This window comes from Phalacrocorax carbo, chromosome 5 (assembly GCF_963921805.1).
Source record: "Phalacrocorax carbo chromosome 5, bPhaCar2.1, whole genome shotgun sequence".
NCBI classification, from domain to species: Eukaryota; Metazoa; Chordata; class Aves; order Suliformes; family Phalacrocoracidae; genus Phalacrocorax; species Phalacrocorax carbo.
Genome location: NC_087517.1, coordinates 736,096 through 752,333, shown reverse-complemented (window position 1 = coordinate 752,333; position 16,238 = coordinate 736,096). Strand labels below are relative to the sequence as shown.

General features: G+C 43.8%; 1 protein-coding gene across 2 annotated transcripts in view; it reads right to left on the bottom strand.

Moving 5' to 3' along the window:
- Positions 1-812: 812 nt before the first annotated feature.
- ACVR1 (activin A receptor type 1) overlaps positions 813-16,238 on the bottom strand; it is a 66,083-nt gene continuing 50,657 nt past the window's right edge. For both annotated transcript variants that reach the window (XM_064450911.1, XM_064450910.1), the window contains exons 6-10: positions 15,913-16,059; positions 13,105-13,380; positions 9,416-9,613; positions 3,134-3,264; positions 813-2,077 (exon numbers count right to left, since the gene is read on the bottom strand). In XM_064450911.1, coding sequence (XP_064306981.1) covers positions 1,943-2,077; positions 3,134-3,264; positions 9,416-9,613; positions 13,105-13,380; positions 15,913-16,059 — 887 coding nt within the window. In that variant the 3' untranslated portion in view covers positions 813-1,942. The remainder of the gene's footprint in view (positions 2,078-3,133; positions 3,265-9,415; positions 9,614-13,104; positions 13,381-15,912; positions 16,060-16,238) is intronic.

Below are 16,238 nucleotides of genomic sequence, written 5' to 3'. Positions count from 1 at the left end.
GCAGTACTGGATCGGCTCAGATTCTCATCAAGTGTAATTAAGAGACCTACCAACTGGTACCAACCCAGCCTGCTCTGCAGAGCTATTGTACCCTACAGTCTCTCGGCCCCACGCAGCGCCTGTCCCACAAGCCTGGCTGCTAATCTCTACACTAGAAATGTGGAAAAAAAAAAAGGCAGGCCACTTGGCCGGAGTAGGGCAAGGAAGACCGGGGCTGAGAAGGAAGAGTCAGAGAAACAGGAGAGCAGAATCCGTCAGACTTAAAGCACAGAAGGGAATCTCAGAGAAATTTTTTAAGCCAGAGAGGAAACATGTCCAAATGGCTAATTACTATCCAGGTCCTTAGATTTCCTGGAGGATTTCAAGCCCATGAATAAAGGAGTTTTTTTCCAAGGATGAAAGGGCACTGTCGCTTCCTAGTTACTCTTCCACTTGGCATAACGAGTAAGATGAGAGTATCAAGAGGTACAGGCAGAGAAAACAGTTCTCTGGGTACAAAGCTGAATCCTTCCCCACAGGGCTAGGGGATAACACACCTCTTCTGCAAGACACGCTCCCGGAGGTCTGCGTGGACATGGTTGGCGTCACGTCCAAAGAGCGTACACCAGCTCCCTGCTGTACTATTTTGGGATCCAGTTCAGCAGAGGAAAAACACAGCCAGACAAACAACCGTTAACAGCCTCCGTACCTTGGTGTTCCACCCAGTATTGACCTGGACCAGCTCTATCCACCTGCGCACGTATGACTGGAGAGACCCACTGCTGCATTAGTATACCTTTGCACTAACAGGCAGTAAGAGAACTAAAACACTCTTTTGTTTGACTTGAAAACATTCTATTTAATTTATACAAATAACTACTAAATAGAAAAAGTAGATTAAAACAAAATAGTTATTTTTTCTGGCAGAGTTTAAATGCATATTATATAGCTTAGAAGAAATAAAATGCATTTTCCCCACAGCATTCATGACCTAAAATTCTAGTTAATTCCTCCACTGCTTTCCTCTTCTAGATCAGTAAGATACTAGACACAACGTCATGTGGGTAATGGCTATATATATGTTCCGTATTTGAACTGAAAATATGTTACAGACCACACACTTACAAATGTGAAGCACTTAAAATGTGACTATCGGGTTGTAATATGATAATACAGAAAACAATTTATGTTTCAGGTTATATTGTGTTACAAAAACGTCTGTGTAAGAAATCATGAAAGAGGCCACATAAAAATAAGCTTTAACTTTATGCACTTATTTTACAGTTTAAAAAACTGGCAAGTGCACTAGTAATAAATAATTTGCAAGTTTTGTATAAACGAGAAATTCCTAATGTTCAGCATTATTGTAAACATCAGTACACGTGTAAAATGCAGCTAAAATCTGACAGTTACATTTTCAGTTTACCAAATTCATTTCCTATTACTCAGGCATAGATCAATGTAGTATACAGCCAATCATATTTTTGGCAAGTCATGTCATTAAAATTAACAGTGACAGTGCAAGTAAGGAATGCAAAGAATTCCTAGTGCAATAAAGAAGAGAAGCACAGGCAATATTGCTGATTAAAATTTACCACTTCCATGTGTTCACCCTGGGAGTGATTAGGAGAATTAAAAAAAAAAAAAAAAAAAGAAAAAGCTGTTCAAAGCCATTATTTAATGCCCTGATCTTGTCTTAGGATTTCTCTGTCTTCCTTCAGGCCACTACCTTTGCAACAGTACATCCAGCGTTGAGTCCTTATAGCTTGACCATTTGTGAAATGCCCATTGTAGTCACTGAGCAAAGTCCATACGGTTCCGATGTCTCCCAAACAGGTGGGCTTGGTAAGAACTTCTGCCTCTGTAAGTAGCCACATGGGGACCAATCGTATAAACCGTCTGGCCAGACTACTTCTGAACCAGACAAATGCCTTCCTATCAGGAGAGCACCACGAGAAGAAGGTCAACAGTCAGCTTTCAGTTTATCTAAGGAATTATCAATTTTGGTCAAAGTCTTTTTGATTCGCAGGGCTGTTAGTCTCGCTGATGGATTTTGATACCAGCATTCTTTCATCAGCTTGGCAAGAGATGTTAATGTCTGGGAAAAGAATAAAAAACAACACACAACATAAGTACACAAATCACAAGCCAAGAAACCACTAGACTGGGATCGGCACTAACACAATAAAGTTTTATTGCCTTATTAATACTTGATTTTCAGAAGTCCACAGAGCTTATTATTTATCTATCAAATATACAGCTTTCACGTGCTGGGGAAAAAACCGAACAAGCAAGTTAGATAAAATGGTTAAACCAAGAGAATAACTAATCGATGGCCGACTGGAGTGACAAGCTACCGCAATTTTAAACAATGGAGTTTGAGGTTTTTTTCTAATTAAGAAAACACTCCACAGAATCTCTTTTCAATGAAACTGACTGCAAGATCAGCGAAGGAAGCCAGAGAAGGTAGAGATTTTCTGCCTGTGATTTCATCATGTCCAGCGCAGCTTTAAACGGCTGGGATTCACAGCTGGCTCGTGCGGCAGCACAGCGCGGCTCTGCAACCCAAAGCACGCAGACGGGACTTCTCATCCTGGCTGGCCCTACCCGCCATACAGATCCAAACAGATCTCCACAGCTTCGGTAACAAACCAGCTGTTCAACCCGAAGAGTCCAGACCGATTCTGATGATGAAAAATCAACTTCAGCACTAGCCTTTCAAAAGGAACAGTCCCTTATCCTGTACACAGGAGAGAGACCAAAATTCGGTTCTAAATCTGCCTGCTTATAAGCCGCTGAAAGGCCTAGGCAGGCTACCCTGCCCTCAAAGAAAGCTCCCCTTAGAGAGAGAACAACATAGGAAGAGCAGCTTTAAACTACTTATTGTTAAATCGTGCTGCTAAAAGACTAATCTGTGAATAGCTCAGACTTCAGAATCTTCAGTTTGCTCGTGGTGTTTTCCTCCTGCTCCGAGACACAGGTTCATCACGCACGCCAGCACGCTTCTGAAATCTTTGCAGGTAACGCTCCCGAGAAGCGGCACCGAGACCACTTCCATTTCAGGTGATCACTGAAAATAACTTCCACGACTATTTCAAAAGAAGAAAGGTGAGTTTGTATCTTCTGCAAACCACCCACCGGCGCGCTCACTTACAGGGTCTGAGAACCATCTGTTGGGAATGTTCGGCCTTTGCTGATCTACACAGACCACTTTTCTCATGTCTTCAAAACTGGGATCGTTTGGAACCAAGTCATAAAACGGTGGTTTATAGTCTTCCACAATACCTAGTGAGACACAAGAGAGGCGTTATTTAATGACTGCACAGAAAGGGAGAACAGATGACCTAGCTGTCTAAAATGATTCTTTGCCATCCCTGGAGGTATTTAAAAGACGTGTAGATGCAGCACTTCAGGGCACGGTGTAGGAGGCATGGTAGTGGTGGGTTGACGGTAGGACTTGATGATCCTAGAGGTCTTTTCCAACCTTAATAATTCTATAATAAGCACAAAAATCTTTTAAAAGTTAACACCACAGTATCAAGCAGCCATTAAACAACAGAATAGCATTTACTATCATAGGAACAGCTTTTTCTATCCAGAATGTTAATTAATTGGCTCATATTACAACTCCACAACGTAAGAACTATACCCATTTTGCGGATGCTTGAGCTGAAATGGTGAGAAATAAATACGCTTGCCAAAAGGCCATCTTTTATAATGCATGGAGCTTTACTGACAACCACAAAACTGGGATTTCTGCCAGCTGATGTAAAAAATTTCAGGCCTGCGTTGTGGTTTTTAGTAGGCGTACCACACACTTGGCATGGTTTTATGGTTCCTGAAAGAGGACAATAATCATGTCAGCATCTACAGACCCTCACGCTGGTGCTTCCAATAATTCCATCTCTTGTTATTAAAACAGGAAAATACCTAGGGTAATCGGCACCACATGCCGTCACAAAGCCGACCACCCGCGAGCCCATGGCACCCAGTGTCTGAATGTATCTTCTAGGACTCCACACGGAAAAATGAGTTTGTCTGTCGGCTCTCACAACTTGTCACCCAGCTCACATAAAACTGGCAGGCTAAAAAGCCTTGTGCCTGCTGTGTAAGGCCTGCATGCAGCACTGCTGTTTCATCGGTGGGTTAAGCTCACAAGTCATCTACAGGGAGCTCAACTTTCTCCAGAAGCCAATTTAAAGACTGGTGTTCGAGACAGGCATTTGGGTCGGCAGCTTGGAAAAACACCAAGCAAACGAGGCCCTCTGTGTCCAGTGGAAGCATAGGCAGGACAGTCTTAAAACTGCTTTTTAGCAGACTGGCAGCTGTCCCACGGTCATGAAATCCAGGAGAATTTCTGTTGCACTGGATATACTTAAGTTGAAAAGAGGTTCTCAAACTTTGCTACAGTGGTTGGGATTTAGTTTTTTTTTATTTTATTAGAGATTAAGACCAAAATCCCATAGATCCTCTGTAAAAATCTAAACACCCATCTGTGATGGCTAGTCAAAAGGGGAAATGGTGTTCAGGAAGTTACAGCTCCCTTCAGAAATAGCAGGACAGGTCAAAGATCTGGCGACCCAAGCGAGTTACCACAAAGTCACAGCAGACTGCAGGGATCACCCTGCGCTATTCTGACACGGGGGCAGAAGGCCAGACTATAGTACACGCTGCGTAAAGAAGCATCACCCACCCTCCTCCTTTGACTCGTAACTGCATCCACCAAACATCACCTACAGGGCCACGCTCATCTTCGCGCTCCTCCTGCTTCCCCCCAGAACACAGAACAACATTTATTGTGAGAATTCAGCAATACAAAAAACCTCCTGTGTATCCGCGCTATTCATATTTCCATTTCAGAGAAAGTAGTGGCGTCGTATTAGCCAAATACAGAACTGCAGAGCTACTTCACAGAGCTCTGAAAACGTTTCCAGGGTCATTAGGATATTACAGATGAACTTTATCCCTAAAAGAGAAACACTGGCTCTAATTTACTATTTTCATGTGGTCTTTGCAAAGTATAGGGTACAGAGCAGCTCTTTCAGATAAGACAGAGTAACAAACACGAAGCGAAGTGTGTCTAGCCTTTACTCCATTGGAGCGATTCCGGAGTACTCCGGCCTGTGCGTCAGAGGTCCCGCGGGAGCGCCGCGGGCTCTGCCGCAGCCCGCCAGCGGTGCCAGCGAGGCGCTGCAACCTCTAGCCCACACCGCTCCGCTCGCAAAACTGTCGCTGACCTGTGACACGCTTCCCTCGCCCACTGCCCCGGGGAAGCGAGCCGGCCGCTCGTGACGAGGGCGGCCCGAGAGGCGCGCGGCACGGGCTACAGCTCCCCGCTTTCCGGACAGTTTTAGGGTGACTTCTGTAATTTACGATACACTGTATTTTCTCTCCCTGGGGTTGCTGGCTTTTTGCTACTCAAATGAAGTGGAACTCACACACAGAGCAGCGGTTTTGTTCACCTTTATTCCTCGTTCCTTCAATGTCAGCTCGTCCTACACGTGCTCAAATCTCACGCCGGAGCAAAGCGAACGCCTAGGCAACAGAGACGGCGCTGCAGAGGTGACGACCGCGCACTGGGGCGGCTCTGAGCAGTAACCGTCTTTCAGCTGCTCACACTGCTTTAGAACTGAACAGGACCACAATACTGGGAATGACAGCGAAGACAACAAGGAACAGAACTAAGTGCCAGGAGGCAGGTAAGGACGGATGCCGGGCGCTGCACGCTAGAAGGCAGCGCACTCAAAAGCGGTGAAGCACCACTCCACAAGGAACAAGCACTGCTCTCTCTGAATGAGTTAAATGCTGACTTGGGGTCTTAAATCGCATTTTTCAAGTACAGAGAGAAATGCTGAGTGGCTCCTGCTACAGCACAAAGACGATTACCAAGTACTCATGGTTGTGTCGAAGGAGTTTCCTACCACAGTTTCCGCCTTACACTAAGCCACACAAAAGTACTGAGAATCACCGTGTCACCTCCAGGACCATTAGATAAGCTTAAAAAAAATTTAAAATATTTTAAAATCTCAAAAGTAAAAATAAACCTTTAAAAAATTAAAAATTTGAAAATAAACTTTAAGTTTTTAAAAAAATATCAAACTTTTAGCCAGATGACAGGAACTTCAGTTCCACAAACGAAGCACTAAACCAGGCTGACTCACTGGAATAGACTCTGCATTTCCACCCAGTAGATGAGAGGTGACGCGTGTCCATCAGCATGGGACAGCAGCAAAAATCCCTAGCGCACACACAACTGGCGAGTGCCTCCAGCCCACCCGAGACACACCGTCACCTGGCTCACATAAGCATGCTGCCTTGACCTCGCTGCCTTGACCTCAGCATGCTCGCTCCCAGTGCTGGCGTCTTACTACAACTCAAACAGGGTTATCTGAGCGATCACCTGATGAAATAATGATTTCCACACAGCTAAACACTTGGATTTGAGAGAAAATATTTACTCCATTTCAAACCAGCGCAAGGAAGTGTAATTACTTACAGCAACGGGCAGAAATACTGAGCAGCTGGAAGTAAGTACTGTGGAATTGGTATCACTGTTGTCTTAAACTTAAGACTTTAGTGACATGACCAATATCATGACGTGTCTGCATTACTGTGAAAAGTGCTTCCAGAGTGGCACTGAGCTCAGCAGACATCAAATCCCTGAAGCACTTACCTATCATCACTGGCTGGTCTGCAGTGCACGCTGAGTTTCATACCATCTTGGTGAAGCTGCCAGCACGATCTAAGCTCACTAGTTCAAAAGTGGCTCAGGTAAGTTGGCTGTGAACTGCAGTTACTGCAGCAATACGTATGTATCAAAACTTCAGCACGGGAATATTTAAATAATAGATATCATTTCCTGGAGTTTTAATTGCAAGAGGTAACTACATAAGACTGTGTGTGTTTAAATATATTACATACAGTATACACACACAGAAATAAGTATAAATGTATATTCATATACAGAGAGCAAGACATCCAATATTCCACAAAGGATTACCAGCTTCCAGAACAGCACTGTTGCAAGACAGATTCCAGATGAACTACTCAAAATCCAAGACTGGCAGTAAAAATAAACTTATCAAGATTACACGTGACGTTTCATCATCACACAGGCCAACTGCTACATTCAGACGACAGTACTCCGCACGGTGCCTACATGTAAGCGCTGCTGGTCCCACCACCCACAGCTACGGGCACAGCCCCTCTGCGGGCAGCGTGGGGAAGACCGACTGCCTCCTCACGCGCTGGCTTCCCTTCCCACGGCAGCGAGCATTGCCTATCACACAGTGAATTGATCAACCCCTGCCCAGCAAGACCATCATGTTATGGCAACTGGTAAACTACAGTGCTCGCAGATCGCTGAGACGGACAAAGTGCAGAACATAAAACTGCACTGAAAACAATGACGTTACAGCTTAAATTCTCAAGGCGCTCACACTGACATGAACTGCAACCCAGAGGTCTCCAAATGTTGGGAAATGCAATGAGTGTCTTCCTAACTGCCTACGACATACATTTGCCAATAAACAGAGTACATCATAAGGAAAATTAACACCATGCATTCACAGGACTCTCCTCCTTCCTCGAATTAACCACATAAACCTTCGCCTGAGATCATCATCACACTTTGTGATGCAGGTGACGTACGTTCTTGTACCAGAACAATAGCTATTCCTTTTGCTGCGTGCGTCTTCAAGCGACACCTCTGACGGGGAAGCAGGCAAGGTCAGGAGCTCCGCTCTGCCACCCCGCAGAAAGCCTGCGCAAGCTCCCTTCTGCTCCTGCAGTAAGTCCTGTGGCTGCTGCCGGCTCCCAGCGAAACAGGAGCTGCTCATCATAGACCCTGCAAGTTAAATTGCACCACAACAGCTGTCCACCCACACAGATAGCCCTGCTCTCCATCACAGACAAAAATCCATTATGGTTCTCTTCAGAGCTACGAAAGCAAGCTCTCAGGCTTGTAAGGAAACTTAAATTAGCCACCTGAGCCTACCTGATGCATTTTGCTACCTCCAAGTCAGCTTTCTTTAAGCACCCTGTAAGCATCCTAGAGAAAACGGGGGCTTTGGACAGTGCTCCAGGCCCCAGGGAATCTCACAGCAAGCTTGGAAAGTCTGCAAATCTTCTCAGAAGTGCCACCTTCCAGCAGCCTTCTCATAACAAGCCTCACTGCAGTGTTTCTGGAGACAACTAGCTGCCTGCAGCTGCTGTGCTGAGAATTACCCTGAACAAGGGAGCAATACCTTTTTTTTTACTCACAGTTAAATTGTTTTGGCCACAACAGGTAACAGATGAAATACAAGGTTCGTAGTTCAAAGTCCTGTACTTTAATAGAATTAAATATTTGTTTCTAGAGCTGCTGCATATTCACCTGTCCTCTCTCCCCACTCCCCGTAGCCCAGTACAACACCACTTGCACAGGATTTCCACTGGGCTCAGAGAATGGAGAAGAGATAATGCATGAGAAATAATGAGGCAAGTACCCCCTAACTTCCACTAGAATTTGAGTCAGGCTTTGTTACTCTGTACCAGCTACCACATGCCTTCACTGTCATACCATATTGCAGCCTAACCCTGTCCACTCACTGCTCCTCTCTCCACACCACCACTCATGCTCCCTCCTTTGGCTCTCAACAGCTGCTTTTTGAGAACATCTCTAAAGCTATCTTAATCCTTTCCTCCAAAGTCTTCCCTCAGATTCTCACTTGAAACAGTTCCCACCAAAAAAGGGGCCTTCAATTCTTCAGTTTGAGCCACTCTGACTCAAACTTGGGTCCGGAGAGCACAACCTGAGGTCCAGAAGTTAGAGAGGACTTCTGAATTACACACACAAGAAATAGCACCAACAAATACCCAGCTTAAAGGCTCTTAAACTGAGACTCCTTTGCCAAGGAAACATGAAGCAACGCTGTGTGCTACAAGGCAGGGCTGCAGTGGCACTTCTCCCAGGCAGAACTGTACTTGGACCAAGGCCTGCTTTGCAAGTGCATTTAACCTGGTAAAGCAAGTGCACCCCTGACTTGTGATCACTTCACTTCTTTGCTTCCCACGTGTTCTCCTTCTGTTCCTTAGGCTTTGTCACAAGAAACAGCCACCTAAAAGTATTCACTACGGCTTAATGACATATGGAAAAAGTTTAGAGACTTTATAATATGAAATTTTAACTTAACTGACTAACTGGTATGAATTACATCTCATCACAATATAGGATGTGGCAGGGGACCCTCCTTCTCGGCCTTAACAGAAATGACATCAATACTCAGCACCCAACATGCCAACAACTTCACAGGCAGCAAAGTGTCAGCAATCAAAATACTTTGGAGGTCCAGTATTTTCCCGCTCATCCTATCCATTTTGGTGGCAGGTGCTTTGCCATGAATTCCCATTTGCTTAACCCCTTCTAAAAGCAAGTAAAGTGGTCCCAAATACTTACCATTGCTAACCATGCGTCTTGCTACTTCCCAAAGGACCAGCCCAAAGGCCCAGATATCGACCCTTTTATATGAGTCAAAGCAGTCTGCCTGGATAGTCTCATCCAAGACTTCTGGAGCCATGTAGCGCTTGGTACCCACACGGGGATTGTTCCCCACATCCAACTGATTCGTGCTTTGGGAGTGCATTACGGCAAGGCCTGAAGGGACAGGGGGAAAAAAAAAAATCAATCAATCACTGTTAAGGCCCCTTTAAGACTATAGCAGCATACATTTAAAATTATTTGTGTGCAGTGACACCCATCAGACAATTTCTTAAAAAAGAGCTGAGAGTCCAACTGTCCGAAGACCAACTGGGTCAGCTCCAAACTGGCTATCAAAAACAGCCACTGTGTCCGTAGACTTGGACCAATTATCCCCTCAGGGATTACCACTAAGCATGTTATTGCACTGTTGCAAAATGTTGTCATTAAGTGTTTTGCAGCCGCTGGATGTCACCAGCGCTCTAGGCACGTATACGCAGAAGGACAAGCATCTGTTACTTGGAAGAAAACAATTTTACCCAGCATTCAAATTTATTTATAGAACTTTTGGGTAGGTGGATATATCTGAACTGTGGGGAAGAGAGAAGAAAAACACTGCATGATGGATATACACAAGTTAAAAAATAAAGCTGGAAAATAAAAAACACCATATTTGCAGTAGCTTGAAAAATAAACATCCTCAAGTTGATCTAAAATGAGCCAGTCAAAACCACTCTACCTGGTTTCTGCTAATTACTAAGCATTTAAGCAAAGAACATTATGTGAGGGACTAAATTACTGTAAATTTGGAAACACACAGAGTACTTATTTTGCCATGGTAAACAGAGCACTGCAAATTGAACAGCAACAGGTGCATGACATAACTAAGCAATACAAAAGATGACACAAACTCTCCCTTAATTTCCTCAACAACTCTTGTAAGAATAACATATACTCTTTACATTTAACCTGAGTTTATTTTAGATGAAACTTAACAAGCTTTCTAACTCAGCCCCACAAAAAATTAAAATATCACTGGATCTTTTTTCCTTCTTTCCAAAACCCAGTCTGTACTTCACCGTAACAAAAATCCAACCCATGACTGCTGAGACAGTAATTTGGAAAGCCTGCTCTCCCAATAAAAATATTTTTTTACATATATATATATACACACACACACACACACAGAGGACACATTTATACACACACTTATACATGCATGCATTTGTTTATATAAATATAAATTATACAATATGTATGGGTTATAATATTTCAAAAACAAAACAAAGATTTGCACACTGGAAACAAAGGTTACAAAACAAGTTTCCTGGCAGACTCCGAAGACATCAGGACTTTGGAGAATGCTCTGATAAAAATCGTAATATTCCATTCAAATTGGGCAAAACTGATTCACTAGATTGGCAGGTCAAAGGTTTAAGGCTGAGGGATGCAAGTCAGCATCCCACACACTACAAACTAAGAAAGTGTTGCAATAAGGTCAGGGGACAACAATGTTGTAATCAGGTTCTCATCACGGTGCCATCTGTGCTGTTCGTGAGGGTTAGGAGGCAGATATTGCACTGCTTCAGTTTCTTTTCACCTCAGGAGATCTCAATGCACATTTAACTTAAGGGTGCATAAGTGCTTGGCAGAGAAGCTCTTACTGCAAGACACTAATTCTTTAAAAAGCTTGACAGGAATATGAATTGATGAAAAACACTGGTTTTCAAGACACCAAAAAAATCCTCTTCAGTATACTGGAGTATCTGCTAGAAACAAGAATTGGGCAAATATATTTTGTTAGCTTTCTTTGCACCTTCCTTACAAATAGCAGGGTTTGTTTCAAACAGACATTCACTACTCTGTATGGATGGGCAAGGGGAAGGAGGGAGTAAGAGGAGGGTTGGGCTTTTTCTTCTTTCTGTATAAGCATCGTTCTGCCTAATTCTGTGAAGTTGCTGGGCTAAGACCTATTACCATACACGTGAACTGCTTCAGAAGTAGAAGGACAGAACTTTTCCACAGTGCTGAAGCAAGACTGACATCCATCCTCGGACCTTATCACACAGTTCCCGCTTAGCGAGAATGCATTTGAAACAGCCAGTTTTGTAACTGCAGCTCTGGGTGCCTGGGTTGCTGGTCGGGACGTCGGTTTCCAGCACGCTGGCTGAAGGACAAGCGGCCAATTCACAAAGCTCTTGTGCTCGTGCCAGCCAGAAGGACTAGGACTGAATGGCAACGAACACCAAGCTACGCAGCGCTCGGGCGTGCGGCACCCAGGCTGCCAGCTAAACAGGCAGTTACAAGGTACGCATCAAAGCCATTTTATTCCTCTTCGTTTTTAGAGCTGACACCTACTCTTAATGGGTACGTTGCAAGTCCAGAACCTGCTGTGACCGACTGAGCCCAAGCCCAAGCCCAGCTTTGCTCTAGGCAGCTGTAGAGACTCTTTCCACCCGCTCACACTTACCGCTCTCTAAGTGCCATTGTAATTGTATGGTTCACGTGTTGAAACAGAGAAGGTGCCCAGAGGGGGGGGGGGGAAAAAAACAACAAACCAAAAACAAAGCTACACAGGAAGACAGGGCATGAATACAGGGCAGAAACAAGCAAACTCTGGTAACTCTCCTTCACAGAGCAGGAACAAATGAAGGACATGTCAGAATCATGCCTGAGGATTTCACATAAGGAAATAGCTATTTTACTGCCATAAAAACTAACTGGGAAATGTTTATTACTGTGCTTGAGAAAATCTCTCAAATATCTGAAGCCTCGAGATAAATAATGTAGTAGATTTCACTTCATCAGTGAGTCAATGCCAGTATGTGCTGCCTCCTCCTCAGCATGAACTACAAATTTATTTAAAAGCCAGTCTCTGAAGTTCTGTATTTTCAACTTACTGCTCCACTGTTTACTTACTATTCCCTCTGCAAATTTAGATAGGCTCAGGTGTGTGGCTTTCACGTTTTCCCTGTGTGTATCTCGTCCCTCAGGCAAAAGGGATAGGAACTATGCAGTGGAATTATTCTTGAAAAAGAACAAAAATCCCACCTCCCAGTACACTTTTTGTCTAGCCAACAACTCCAATACTACTGCTCTACCGCTACTTGCTGCCTTGTCTTCAGAGAAAAGAAAAAACCAATAGTCAGACATACCCCCGAGGTGTGAACGAGCCATACTGCTGCAAACTGTTCCTCAGCATCCTACCAGCTTAAAGTCTAAAACCAGTTGGTCACTGACAACCTAGCTGTGGGTCACTGAATTATCTGGCAAACAACTCAAGCTGGATGGACCTACAGAGCTTGGGACAGCAAGCACATAGCTCGTAGACTGTAAGTGGAAGGACATTTATTAGTTCAGAAATGAGCTGAAGCCTAATAACTGCCACCTTCTGGGATCCATGAATGGAATTTAACAATGAAAACCCAAGAGAAGTCCAAAATGTTAGATCTGCTCCTCAACGCAGAGGCCACACCAGGCCTCCTCAGCAGCAGTGTCATTTTTAAGTTGTAAGTGCCATCTAGTGGCTGTCGTAAGTCTTCTGGGTAATATCAGATCTTGGTAAGGTTATTTTAAGGTTACGTTAAGGCTTTTACAGTTGGGAGTTTTCTGATATATTTGATTTCTCCAGGAACGCACCGAGTATATCAGCATCCAAATGAACTCACCTAAATCCGCTATGCAGCACTGTCCGTTTTTCTTCACGAGGATATTTTTGCTCTTCAAGTCCCGATGAGAAATAGCAGGCTTCCCCTGGGTTCCAAATATCTCTATGTGCAAATGTGCAAGACCACTAGCTATGGACAGTACTATGCGCAGGCAGCTGACAGTGTCCAGGGTAGTGAGCTGTAGATAGTCATACAGAGACCCCATTTCATGGTAGTGGGTAATTAACCACAACTGGGTACTAGAGTTTCTGGAAGTCATATCAGATGCAATAAAACCTAGAAGGAGAGGAAGACAAAAAGGAGAAACAATGAAGTAAAGTGACAGAGCTCCTTCAAGACTCCCCCAAGAAAAAAAAAATTCAGTACTACTAGGCCCCTCTTCCAATTTAAAACTCTTTCATTAAAGGTTTTCCATGTTCGTACTGCACAGATAACAGACCGCAGGTACTACCACGATGGAAAAAGAGCTGACATATTCTGGAACTCTAACTCAAGTCTATTCACAAGAACATGTTTATGCATTTTGTCAGTCACAAACACACCTATTTGTTAGGACCACATACTTTGTTATTTTTAAATTTTTTTTCCTTCTTTTTGAAGGACTTGGGGCAGGGAAGTTTCCAGTTAAACAAAAAGACCACCGGCTCATAGCACATTTGCTGCTGTCCACTCAACAGGATTACACTGGGGAGAAGCAATACGTCAAAGAGACAAGCCCTAAGTAATCATTTCCACTTTTAAGGACAACAAGCAGGCAGCGCAGGCTGCTCAGAAAAGGGTTAAACGTGTTTCATGTACATATCACATCCCAATAAACAGACAACATACATTGTTCTGAAGCTGCCAGCTTCACATTTACATCCAAGGTAGGTCTGTTTGGAGCATGTCAACAATCAACCTTGGCATGCCAAAAGCTTGCTGTCCCCACAGGAAACCTCACACCCTTCTGACCAAATATAGATTGAAAAAAAGCACGTCACCACAGCAACAACTTGCTCTCCAATGATAGCATTTGCTTAAAAGGCTGCAGAGGGATTGCTGCAGCCTGATAAACTGTCAGACCTCTGGGACTGCTCTAAACCACTGTAGGCTCCAAATGCCTGACCTTCTGGACTGTACACCAGCTTGCAACGGAGCCACGGGATCAAAGAGGGGCAGACAGCTAAGAAAAGTGTGGCAGCACCAGAAGATTAGCACATCAAAAAGCAAAGAATAGTAATTCTTCTACTTTAAATACCAGACGATTCAACAGGTGCACAACTTACTTCCACGGTGAAGTAAGGCAGAGCGCCTTTATGCATCATAGCTGTATCTCACAATGATTTTCTACAAAGGAATAGGAAAAAATTTCTCTTTGAAACCCATGAACCTCAAGAACTGCTTTCAAACATGTGGCCCGTAGAACTGAACCCAAAATTGTGGAGTAGTTCCCCTCCTGTTACCTCTGAATTGATTGTGTATCAGCAAACCAATCTCAATGGCTTTAGCTGGGAAGCACCAAAGTTTTATTCCCAAGTTAGAGGAACAAATCATGTTTATTTAAAGCCTGCATATGACATTTATCAGAAAGAAGACCCACTGCTTTCCCTCCTGAAGTCAGGATTCTGCACAGTGTGACACTTTTGTAATCTGTGATATTGTTTAATATTGCATCTAAAAAAACCTCTATAAAATAACCAACAAATTTGACAGTTATCAAGAAAGACTAAACACAAACAGAGGAACATGGGAAATAGGTAATGTAATTTCAGCCAAGTTACTTGCTCTCTTGGGAAGGAAAGTTCAATAATTCACATCTCAGGAGGGCACCAAATTCTTTTTGTAGTAACAAAGGAACTGCTTCAGGAAACATGAGACAAACGTCTAGCAGGGTGAGCTACGGAGCCAGGGAATATTCTCTGACAGGAAACGAGTAAGGAGCCCAAGTAAAACTGATTGAAGACAGACAGATTGTAGGTGAGGTAATGTCAGCACACAGAAAACATGCTGCTGCTTTTATTTGTGAAGGTGGCACACCAGTGAGAGAAGGTTATGTCTGCTAGGAATCAAAAGGGCTGCTTAAACTTCAGCCACAGCTCATGACACAGAAGAGCCATTTTCTAAGCTCTCAGATCGGAGCACACAAGGTACAGGGGATGCAGAAGATTCAAAATCATCATACGTTCATGTTTACAGGGAAATGAGATACATCAAAGGGGCAATGATAGTTGAAGTTTTAAACACCAGAGGAGCTTAGTTTGACCCTGAGCAGAACAGTTAAGCAGAAGAAAATAATGGATTCATACTACAGTTTATTGAGGCACAAGGTAAAGTAGTCAAATATTTAAATCTCATTATAAACTTCTCCCCACACCTTCTCCCAGGTAAACTGAAGTTACAAAAACCCTAGATTCACTAAAACTTCTCCACCTAACACACTGCGCAATACCCTCTTTGCCATTTGGCTGCCCTGCAACATGAGCTGCAAGGCCAAATTCTTAGCATGCGAGTCGGCGGCACCTCCACTCTTCTCTACGCCCTGTGCTGCCAGCAGTTGATTAATCCGCTTCACTGCTTCTTGCTAGAACGTTTCTGCAGGCTTGTCCTCCTGATTCGTGGTTGCTGCAACACTTTCTACGGTTGAGACAGACTTCAGCACCCTCCTGTGAGTCTCCCCCTTAAAACCTCCCTTCAGCTGTTTATCAAAAACACCAGAGCCTGATCTCAAAGATTGCCAGACATCCAGCAAATCCGCAGTGCTTTGCAAGATAACTTCGGTTAACTCACCTTCACGCCAGCTACACTAGGAAACACGGTCATTCTACTTACCTAAAATATTTTCATGCCGCAGCAATACAGTGTTGTACAATTCAGTTTCCCTGAACCAGGACTTTTCATCCCTAGAAGAGAAGATCTTCACAGCAACATTTTCTCCTTGCCACTGACCCCTCCAAACTTCTCCGTAACGGCCCTTTCCTGGTGGGGGGGAAAAAACAGAGTAAAAGTTGTCAACTAACAATCTTCATAGGGCAGAAAGCCAGAATTAGCTAATAGGGTAGAAACTCACCAGTTATGGCCCAAATGTCACACTGATGTACTCTGATCACACCCGTACACACTTTCTACCACTTTTACAGCCATGCTGTGCTCCACTG